The sequence below is a fragment of the Vigna umbellata genome, chromosome 9 (genome assembly GCF_029865625.1).
Source record: "Vigna umbellata cultivar VRB3 chromosome 9, Vumbellata_1.0, whole genome shotgun sequence".
In the NCBI taxonomy this organism is placed as follows: domain Eukaryota; kingdom Viridiplantae; phylum Streptophyta; class Magnoliopsida; order Fabales; family Fabaceae; genus Vigna; species Vigna umbellata.
The window spans coordinates 43,424,939-43,437,379 of NC_142173.1; the positions used below are offsets into that span (position 1 = coordinate 43,424,939).

Sequence of the window (12,441 nt, forward strand, 5' to 3'; positions counted from 1 at the left end):
TCTACCCAAGTCTAGGTCAGGGTAGATGTGAGCTAGTTGCCTCTTGGTTGACACCCTCCTCATCCAAACCCTACAACATAGGCAGTCAACCCACCGTGAATAAGGTTGACACCCTCCTCATCCAAACGAGAACATTAGCTTTGAGATTGATAGTTTTCTCATTCAGAAGGGTCAACTCCTCCTAAAGGTCTCAACATTTGTCTCGACCTCTTTGACCTTTGTTACTAAGGTCATCTTCTCATCCTTTAGTTGCTTGAGAATACTAGATCATGTAAGTAGTCTTAATTCCATACATGAGCATTCGACATCCATCGAGAGGTTGAAACATACAAATTTAGTATTATTTCATCAAAGTTTGACATAATGTTAGCAAACTCCAACCAGTATGATCTTTGCTCACTTATGATTGTAGTAGTTCTGATCTCAACCTTACACATAGGATATGGTCAAAAGTTCTAGTCGATATTCAATGTAATCTTGGTATGATCACTATACATAAAATATATGTTCTATTTTCTAAATATTATCTTTTATTAATTTATTAACTAATAACTTTTCTATTTTGGTTATATATAAATTTGCATACAAATAAAAATAACTACAATTCCCAATAAACAAATAACCAACAAAAACTCATAGTTGTATTTTTATCCATTTTTTTATATTAAACATTTACCCCCCACCCCAGTCTCTTCGCCGTACTACAATTAAAATGAGTGCAACCCATCATGACAATTAAGCAATACTATATATTAAAAACAAAAATTGAAATATAGATTAGTATGATACTCTTGCTAAATTAAAGCATGGAGGACCACAAGCAACTAGCAATATCTCCTTGTTCATCAACATGCTATCTAATTGTTTTAATATTTAAGTTGGTTTAAACCCTCCCTTGGTCCTCATTTTTGTATGAAAATCTCAATTGGATCCTCATTTTTTCATCTGTCTCAATTGGGTCATATTTTTTGTAAAAATAAACATATTTTACCCTAACCGTTAACTGGTCCCAGACGACGTTAAATTAAGGACACGTGGTGTAGAGAGAATGTGTTGATGTGTGTTCCTCATTTACGTGGAGTGTTTTGATTAAATAAACAGTGGTGATTTAAAAGGCCACGTGGTGATCTTTTGACTATTTGATGTTTCGTTGGACGGTGGTGGTTGTTGGTGATGGCGCCGGTGGAGCAGCAATGAGGGAGGAAGCGGAGGGGGAGAGAGGAGAAGATCTGGTTCTAGTCAAAACATCACCACGTGGCCTTTTAAATCACCACTGTTTATTTAATCAAAACACTCCACGTAAATGAGGAACACACATCAGCACATTCTCTCTACACCACGTGTCCTTAATTTAACACCGTCTGAGACCAGTTAACGGTTAGGGTAAAATATGTTCATTTTTACAAAAAATATGACCCAATTGAGACAAATGAAAAAATGAGGATCAAACTGAGATTTTCATAAAAAATGAGGACGGGAGGGTTTAAACCTATTTAAGTTCGATCATTCAACTTCATTTTGATATAGTGGTGGATTTAAATATCTGACTTACAGACTTTCTCTCCAGTAGATTTAAATACGGTTGATAATACTGGTAAAATCTTCAAAATTTCAAGTCGCGGAGTAATGCATTAAATACAGTTTCTATGGCTCCCTATACATAGGAAATTCCAACTAGTGCTTGGAGTTGACCATCAACTTCACATAGTATAATATTATACCGACGATGCATCTTTACTTTATGTTCTTTTCTTAATTGCTTATTGGAGATTGGAAATGTGAAGGTTTTCTAAAACTAACTAATGAAATTCACTTCTTCGTTTTTTTTCATGTTTTGTATCTTACACTTTCTCCAGACTCAATTTTAAAGCAGCATGTGGTGGTCTTCACCACCAATGATTTTGTAATGCTAATGGAAACTATTTCTTAGACATAACAGATGTCTGTGAATTTTGGGCTATTGATCTATTTTAGAAAGAATACGTAGACAAATTACATCCACGATAAATCTTAAAACAGATCCAGATTAACATCAGTAAATATTTATTTCACTTATTTTAAAAGAAATAATATTAACAAATTTTAGCTATGATAAATCTTGAAATACGCTTACTTTTGTATCCCTAATTCTATTTTTTATTATAATAATTCAAATGAATAACTTATTTGTAATTATTAAACTAAAGAAAATATCAATAACAAGAATTGAAGGAAAAATTGTTGATTGAATAATTTTTATTCCCAAAACTAAAAAAAAAACAAGAAACTCTTAAACCTTTACTCACCTCCCTTATTCCTCTTAGGCTTTTGTCTTTCGTCTCTCTCACTCCAACATTTTCTCTGTCATCCTTACTTTAGTCATAACTGAAAAAATCAGAAACACTCGTCTAACCCTAATACACCTTCCTCACTTATCCAATTTGTTTCTCTCTCATCTCCATAATTATTTTTTTATTAAAGTGGAAAACAAATAAATGAGCAAGAGCAACAAATTGCGGTGTCACAAGTTTCTTTTAATTAACTTATAAGTCTTTTCGAATTTGAATCTAAGAAAAATATGAAAATAACTAAGATAAAAAAGAAGAATTTGAAAAATGATGAAAGATTTCATTCCAATTTAATTGAATCTAGTTCAAAAAAGATACTACAAAAATAATACATGGATATGAAATTATATTTCGTTTCAAATTGTCAGTATTTTAGTTTTTTTTAAGTATTTTTTATGACATTGTTGCCCCCAACCTATCCATAAATCTAAAAAATAGCGAGAATTTTTTATTTCTCTCAATATCTCTCTCAATTTGAAATTTAGGATTTGAATTGATGCCTTTCATCGAATCCTCCTAAAATTGCATTGATTTATCCGAAAGATTTCACTTCAATTGGAATTGTATGGGTGAGAGAGAGTATTGAGATGAAAGAAAATAAATTAGATAAGTTAGGAAGGTAGATTAGGGTTAGGCGAGCGTTTCTGATTTTTTTTTTCAATTGGGGCTACGGACAGAGAAAATGTTGGAGTAAGAGAGATGAAAGAGAAATGATTGAGAAAAATAAGGGAGGTGAGTAAGGGTTTAGGAGTTTCTTTTTTTTAGTGTTCAGAATGAAAATTATGACAGAGAAAATGTTGGAGTAAGAGAGATCAAAGAGAAAGGATTAAGAAAAACAAGGGAGATAAGTAAGGGTTTAGGGGTTTCTTTTTTTTAGTGTTCAAAATGAAAATTATTTAAATACTCTTAAAATTGAGAATCCATAATATATAAAGATATTTTTAAAACCCATTACACATAGTTAGAATGTACCAACTGAAAAAAGAGCTAAGTTAGCAAATCCATATATATATATATATATATATATATAATAGTAATTTATGGTTTTAAAAAACATGCTCATGTTCGTCGACAAGTTTTCTAGTTTCTTTTCTCTTGGAATCACTTCTTCCTTAGTGTAAGCAAGAATTATAAATTCAGATGGCTGTATATGTTTTTCCTAAAAAATAAAAATAAAAATAAAAATGTAATTATAAATTCAGATGGCTGTATATGTTTTTCCTAAAAAATAAAAATAAAAATAAAAATAAAAATAAAAATAAAAATGTAGTTTATTGCCGATGCAATCAATAGTAAAATCCAAAATATATACAAATAATGCTTAGCTGCTAAGAAATTCAGAAATGTTGCTTGACTGTATATAAGTTGTAGAGTTTTAAAATTTTGCTGCCATTCTGAGCAAACTCTTCTGGTGCCACTAACAGATGCTGATGCAGACTTGCGGAGGTGAGTTATTCAGTTAATTAGGATGAAAGCTCACCAGCTGGCAAATCTTTATTGCAGATAAATGGAAACAGTGCTATGAAAGATGCTAATTAATTGTCATACTATATATTATTTTTAACATGAAGTATAAGCTTGGACGGTTCAATTATGTTTCTTGTTATCTAAATATCATCATAATATGGTAACAGATAAATGAGAATTTAAAGTATTATTTTAATTGGGGTAGATGGTGGAGGAAATGAAGAGTCATAAAAACCTAGTAGAAGACTCACCTTGTGGCCTCTTTAAGGAATCGTCCTTTCCATTGTGTTGGTTGGGTGTGCTTCAAGTTAGGTTTGCACTAAAGTGTGGGACATTATGTCGTATTTTTTTCACGCATGGTTTCTGCTCCATCTTTCCTTAGCCCTAAAATGCTACTAATCTAAACCCAAACCTCAAGCTCCACATATAATCATGAAAACCCATGCTTTCAATGCGTAATAGATAATTTTATTTTTCTTAGATGGCACCAAATTATAAACACCTCTCAGCAAGGCTAAATGGATGGAGGTCAAAGGATTCAAGAAGCTGGATATATATAACAAGTTGTTGATGAGGAAATTGGCTTGTGAGCTCATTTCCAACCCAAAAGCTTTGTGGGTCAATGTATGAAAGTAGATGTGCATAAAAATATCACATTATTCCTTTTCCTCACATATAAACTATACTTCCCTGTGATTCCAAAACCTGAAAAGGAATCACTTTTATTTTGAATCAGGTCATGGAAAATAATCATTGGATTTGGGTGTTATTAGTTGGAAAAATAATACAAAGTTCTGACTAGATGTATGGTTGCTCGGATTCAGTATGTTCAACTATTGATATATTTTAAAGAATGGTAATGTTTAATATATTTCTAAATGAGAGAATATATAAGCTATTCAAAATGTTTATTTTGAAAAAGTGGGAAAGGTGGCAACATCGCTTTAGGTATTCTTATTTACCAAAAACGTATTCAATTCCAAAATAATTTATCAATGTGATGAACTTGGAACTGGACCTTAAATTTTCTAAGTGAAATCTCAAGTTTAATTAATTTATTTATTTATTTATGTATTTGATTATTATTACTACTATTATTACTATTATTATTATTATTATTATCATTATTATTATTTATAACTATTAATAAATATTTTTTTTAATAACTGGTGTGCACATCTTACCATCCATTTTATCTTTATTAATTTAAATTACTTTATTAGTTATTTTACTTTTTAAATTTTTAACTGTTTCTTATAATTATAATTATTTTTAAAAATATATTTTTAAATTTACTAAAAGAAATATTGTAATCATAATTAGAATAAATAATTTTTATTTATTATAATAAATTAAAAATAGACCCATATACATAACTAATGTGTTTCCACTAATTAACATGTTAAAAGAATAATCAACTCTGAAGGTAAATTATAATTATTGAAATAATATTGTTAAGAAAATTATCTATGAGAATTAGGAATTGGTTTTACTAATGTATTGATATAAGATTCAATATTATAAGTTATCTTAATGCTCTAATAGTTATCTAATCTCAAGTATAAAAAGATAGAATATGTGGTGAGAAGAATAGAAAGTTCCAGCTTAAAAACTTTATCTTAGTCATAAATGTTAACTGATTAAATTTTTGTGTAGTAGGTTAAAACTTGTTAGTAATAGTTCTACAAACAGGAGATCACCACAAGTTCATAACTTGTTAGAGTTCGATATCAATACATGTATTCGAATAATTGAATCTTTATATGTAATATATTTGATTTTATGAATGATTAGTGTGTGATGTTAACTCTATGTCTATTTTATGAAAATTCTTTTGCACTTTAGCTTATAACTTCTTTTGTTTTGTATTGTTTTTTTTATGATGATCACCTTAATGGTCTGAGCATACGAGAAAATAGGAGTGGACTCAACTCAAGATGAGAAAAGTGTAGATATTTAATTTATAGGTTGGGTCTAGTTTGTACATGATTGTTTTGAAATACCTTTTATTTATTATTTTAGTTATAGTTCTTTATGTTGTATAGAATCTTAGTATTTACTATTTCTTATGTTATTATTAAATTATTTATTTTTTTTATTATTGATCATGTGATATTTATTTTGGTAATATTAATCTAATGAAATAGAATGTTACAAGCAATAGATAAATATTTTAATATGTAAATTATATTTTAGATTTATGATAAATACTTTATATAGTTACATAATATTATTTTTAATTATTTATGATTATATTTTAGATTTATGATAAATACTTTATATTTTTGGATAACTATAATGATTTATTCCTCAAGTTTGAATTTTCTGTTTTTTATTATTAATTATGTGATGTTTATTTTAATAATATTAATCTATTAAAATGAAATGTTACAAGTAATTGATAAATATTTTTAATATGTAAATTATATTTTAGATTTATGATATATAATTTATATAGTTACATATTATTATTTTTAATTATTGACTATTATTTTAAAACTAACATTAAAATTGGAAATATTGAAAATGATTGGTTAAAAGAGATAGAAAAAAATTAAGTTTTTGGTAACAATAAAAATCAAATCGAATATTAAAAGCATCAAAAGGATATATGTAAGTGCATTTGAATTTTAAAGATAATATATATATATATATATATATATATATATATATATATATATATATATATATATATATTGTTTGCCAAATTGTTTAGTTGTTATTAAAAATAAAATTGATATTAGGAATGTATCTCTACTTTAAAAATGAAATAGATATTTAAAATAGGTTTATCGTATTCAATCATAGCTTCTTAATTTATTTTATTAAAAGTATAAAAACATATACTTTGATTCATGTTATGGGAGTAAAATATACTACTTAATGAGAGGAGAATAGTCACACATGCAAATTAATGTAGGAGAGACTGAACAAAATATATTAATTACTGTGATAGTAACTATGAAATATTAATAAAAGTGAATGAATGACTAAAATATATTTTGAAATTTACTATTTCTTAGTGTTACAGTTATATGCATTTTATACTTCATTTATAGTTATTTTTATTGGATTTTCTAATGTGAAACATAGGTTCGGTTTCTATCAACGTAATATTGTAAAAAAAATATTTATTAACACGTTTTTATTTTTTATGAGGAACTTTTTATATAATTTAAAAGTTTTTATGTATCCTTCTTATCTGGTTATAAAAAAATACTAAACGCTCTAAATTTATTATCTTAATTTATTAGATATTGATACTTCACAGGCACTTTAAAAACTAGTAGTCAATATAATAATATTTTTAATTATGTATCACATTTTAATTTGAAAAATCAAATATAAAATAAAACGATAATTTTCAACTTATATAAAAAGGATAATATAAAATAATGATACAACAAGTTTGGGTCTATTTTGTTGCTACCTCGCAACTTTGAAGATAGGAGTGAGAAGAAATGAAAAATTAGGGATACAACAGTAACTTTCCCTTGTTTATTTTTAAAGCTGGGGTTAAGAGTAAAAGAGGTCACATAACACTTCCCAAGGCACACTAAATTTTTAAATAGGATAAAATCAAATTTCAAGATACACAAAGAGATTTAAAAGTATTTTACTTAATTTAAATTTATAAAAAAAATCTTATGTCACTAGTATTATGTAAAAAAAAGCACACGTCACTTTCACCCTCATCCTAAACAACGTTTTAAAACATAAAAAGAAAAGCGTGGAAAAGAGATTTGTGTAATTGAGTTACATAAGAATTTTAAAATTTGAAATATTTGAGAAATAAGCGTTACAAGCAGCCGGTTGGAGTTTGCTTTCTAACGGATAACTTTATCGTTAGGTTGGATACCGTTACATTCCAACAATCACATAAATTATAGTGAGAGACGAAAATACCCTGGCCATTGTCATTTACTATATTTATTAATTTTATTCTGGACTGAAAATTTTCCAAAGAAGGAAGAGAAAAGCTGAAAAGGTAAAGCTTGTGTTGGGAGCATGTGAGGAGGGGATTTTGATTTTTGAGAGCACGGAGTCGATAATTATTAATCACAAAGTTGATGAGAGATGGGCATTTGCCACACGTGAAACCTTTTCATGTTTTTTGCTTCTGTCCCACGAATGGTTTATGATTCACTGAAATATAATAAAAGAGAATTGAAGCTAAATCTCACAATTCTGAAAAAAAAAAACTCACTTGATTGAATGACTCCCCTTGTGTTCCGAAGAATAAAATTTTATAAAGTCACAAATTAGTTGGCAGACCTTGACTTTTTGCACATGAACATCACGAGATATCTGATCCCATGGAATGTGTATTGCTTCTTTGTAGAACCCACTATTTGCCAATTTGCCCACAACCCTAAGACCACCCACATTTCTGTTTCCTGCCAAAGAGGAATACCATCACCCACCCACATACACTCTTATTCTTCTCAAACCACTACCTACCATTTTCTAATAAAGTTGATTAATTTTCACCTCCATCTCTTTTATAGCAAAAATTCATGTTTATGACATAATCAAATCCATAAATGTTACATTATTTTCCTTTTACATCAATGCTTTCAGTAGCAGTTCGCTTATGTGGTTAATCTTTGACTAAATTTAGTACGAAATAAATAAAAAAAAGGTAAGATCGATCGAGTTCATCATCATCGTCACAAAGTGGGTGGGTGATTTGCTAAAGAAGGGAAACAAAAGAAAAAAAGGGTAGCATTTGCGATAAGGGCAAAGAAGTAATATTACTGTGCTCCCTTGTAACAACCGACATGTGGCGGTACATGCGGCGCACATGCTTACAGTCCCTAGTTACAAAATACAAATATACAAGGGTTGTTTGAGATTCAAAAATAGAGAGAGAGTGTAAATGGTAATTAACAAGAAAATTAAAAAAAAAAAAAAAAGTTGAAAGAAAGATAACGGAAGGGTTATATAAGAAAGTGTGTATGCTTGGTTGGCGTTTGCTTTGTTTTGAAACAGAAGAGGAGTAGCTTCTACTTTGTTTGTACTACTCTACACACCAGTCTCTTTTTCTACCCATTAAGATTACCTGCCCTTATATATATAAATAAATTTACTTTCTGCTGTGTTCCTCTCTACCATTGAGCAAACAAAAAGAATCTTGGAGATCGGGAGGTCATCGTCGTCATTTGTTGGCTGAAGATTAACATAACGACCTCGGGCACCCAGGAACAGGCACGGTCCCCCCTTCCATTTTCTTGTTGTCATTTCTTGTGTTTTGTTTTATTGGGAGATTTTGTAGACTGGAGATGGAGGGATGGAGGAATGAGTGATAGCTAATAAGGTTTGATTAATTGGTCGAGCAGGGCATTACTCAGCAATATGGAGAGAAGCACTCCGGTGAGGAAGCCACACACTTCAACCGCAGATCTGCTTACTTGGTCGGAAACTCCTATTTCTGATTCCCCACCTCCTCCTTCCTCCGCCTCTCGTTCTCACCAGGTATATTTTCTACCCTTCTTCTTTCGCTCCTGTTAAAATTTCTTTATTTATTTTTCTTCTATTGGGGAATTTCAGCCGTCCGATGGGATCAGGAAGGTCGTATTTGGGGGTCAGGTCACCGACGAAGAAGTCGAGAGCTTAAACAAACGGTGAGATCTAGTCCATTCTCTCTCATAATTTTTTTTTTATTAAAATTTGTAACCCATTTGGTCTTGTTTTGAAATTCCAAAAGGGGCTAGTTCTTTTTTCTCTAAGATATGCACAATTTGTGCGTGGCTCTGTATATTTTTACCTTTTGTTTCTGTCATTGATGTATGATCAATAATTTGTTTCTATTTTTGGTACCAATCTTATTTTATTATTGACCCCTTTAATTGAAGCGGGTGTTTGAAAGTGGGGCGAATGAGATTGACTGATTTTGTTGGATTTGGATTATCAGATCTATCTTTGAACCTTGCTTTCTTGCTCCTCCTGATTTTCACCACGTCTTATTCTTTGTTTTAGAAAGTGAACTGATGAATTGAGCTATTTCCTACCATTAGTGTGGGGAAGTCACATTTACAACATCAGGCTGTTTTTGAATTGTGACGAGAAATTAAATTCAAGATATGTTCATTCTCGCTCTTGTCCCTGCAAAACCCACAACTCTAGCACATTCATATTCTGTGTTCTAATTCCTCACCGTCACTTTGTTAGCTACCAATTATTACTCTTTTGTGGAAACGGGTCATATCACTGAAAGTTCCAACTATACATTGTCTCAGAGTGAAGAAAACACTATTTATTCGTCTATTTTTTTATCCCCTTTCCCTTTGTTCCAGTCTTGGAGGTTGCCTGAAAATAGAGAAGTATAATACAGAGCATTGATTTCGTTTTCTTATATTTTTGTGTTTTTCATTTTCTTGTACCTACTTTATTATGATTCTAGACTTAATTAAAATGAATATGAATTTAAATTTTTAGTCATATTCCTTCCTGTCCTTATTAAAAGGACGGGAGGCAGTATTATGAATCCTAGATCAACTTTGCCGTGTTGCGCCTGAAATTATCTAGTTGTGGAATTTCCAGAAAGCCTTGTTCGGAGTATAAGATGAAGGAGATAACTGGTAGTGGAATATTTGTAGCCAATGGAGAAGACGATCCCTCAGAAGCTGGCAGTACGAACCCAAATAAGACTGGAGTACGTATGTATCAGGTACTTATATTTGTGTGTCTAAACATGCGTGAACACAGATGCTTTTACATATTGTGTCAGTCATTAAATTTTGCTAACTTGGAGCTTTATTGTTCACTGTTGAATTAAAGCAAGTGACTGCTGGAATCAGCCATATCTCCTTTGGTGATGAGGAGAGTATTTCTCCAAAAAAACCAACTTCCTTGCCCGAGGTGGCCAAGCAGCGTGAGCTAAGTGGAACTTTGGAAAGTGAAGACTCTATATTGAAAAAGCAACTTTCTGATGCGAAGTGCAAGGAGCTCAGCGGTCATGACATATTTGCTCCACCACCAGAAATCAAACCCAGTCCAATAACTCCTCGCATACTTGAGTTAAAAGGGAGCATAGGCATTGGAGAACGTCATGTATGCACCACTCTAAGTTGCTAACCTTGAATTATTTGGGTGAATATTTTTCATATTTTTATCATTCTCCCGAGAAGTTTAAAATTTGGATACTTCAATAAACATAAAGGCAAAAGAGTGCATCTGTTAATCAACTCTGGTCGGCATAGCACTCTTCCCCCTTTGCAAGATTGGGTTCCATATCCATCTCTTGTGAGTGAAGAAAATTTGGATTGGTGGGGGCATACATTGTTTAGACAAATATGTCACTACAATGATCTTACAAGGAAGTAGAGTTGATGTTCTTCATGCATAGTGCATACAATGATGTTTTTGTTTAGCATTTATCATTGGGCATCTTTAAATAAGTGGTTTGTGTTATCTTGGTATACAGGCCGATGGAGATCAAAGCGAAACCAACGCTGCTGGGGAACCAATGAAAACAGCAAAGAAGATCTATGACAAGAAATATGTAGAACTTTCTGGGAATGACATATTCAAAGGTGATGTGGCACCCTCATCTGCTGAGAAATCATTGAGTGGGGCTAAACTACGAGAGATGAGTGGCAGCAACATCTTTGCTGATGGAAAGGTAGAAGCAAGAGACTACCTAGGTGGCGTACGGAAGCCACCCGGTGGTGAGAGCAGCATTGCCCTGGTATAATTTATTAGGTCTAACTTATCTTCATACTGTCTTGTTTTGTTTTAATTAATTTTTAGTGGGGATGTGTTATTATATTATTTGACCTTGTATTCTGGGTTTTGGGAATTGGTGTTTTAGGTTTCTTGATGTCTTGACCAAAAGAACCATATGCTAATTGGTTGTATGTCCATAATCCTATGCTTCCCTGTGTTTGCTTTTAATGAAGTGATTTGAACTGTTTAATTGATTCTGTGATTCAGAAGTGTGAATGCCTAGGTTTGAATGAGTACACCTTTACCAACGGTACAATATGCAATAATATCAATCGTGATATTTTTTCCATAAACATTGTTTTATCACTAAATCTTTTAATTCGGAAATTAAATAAATTTGTTGTAACCGTTAATTAATGACAGGTTAACGTTATTTAAAAAATATCAGTCAGATAACAAATTTTTTTTTTAAAAAATATCAAATTTCTTTTGTTCTTTTATTGTTAGATAGGATTTAGGGGAAGTTATGGGATTTAAAGTAAAATAACACGGAATATTCTCGGCCATGATTTCCAAATGCAATCTTCCCTGATATTTTATGTTCACTTTAGTAAACATTGTTTTTTATTAGTAGTTAACATTTCTTCTTGAAAAAAAAGCTTTATTAGACAATATTAAAAATAAATTAAAAATGAAAATTAATAAGAAAATTTTGTAACGAACTAAAAGAATAAAGTTTTCAGAATTCTTCTAAAAGTTACAAGATTTTGACTTTCCACATTAACATGTTTTTGGGTTGAAATCAATAAATAATTAAAAGAAATTAAACATTTTCTGCAACATTTATAACTTTCTTTGTAAAATTGGTGTGCAAAAGCATCAGCATATCAAAAAATAAAAATAAATACCGAATTCAGACAATTCTTGTTGAAAATTTTTAAGAACAATCGTATAAAAAAGAAAACACACGAAAACAAGA

The 12,441-nt window shown here is 30.5% G+C and overlaps 1 protein-coding gene across 1 annotated transcript; it reads left to right on the forward strand.

The window, feature by feature from the left end:
• The first annotated feature begins 8,775 nt into the window (after positions 1–8,775).
• On the forward strand, positions 8,776–11,716 carry LOC148193636 (uncharacterized). Its single transcript, XM_088099645.1, has 6 exons — positions 8,776–9,002; positions 9,134–9,269; positions 9,345–9,418; positions 10,338–10,464; positions 10,575–10,847; positions 11,221–11,716. Exons 2-6 carry the CDS (start codon positions 9,150–9,152, stop codon positions 11,488–11,490), a joined length of 864 nt encoding a protein of 287 aa, XP_087955771.1. The 5' UTR covers positions 8,776–9,002; positions 9,134–9,149; the 3' UTR covers positions 11,491–11,716.
• Positions 11,717–12,441: the final 725 nt, after the last annotated feature.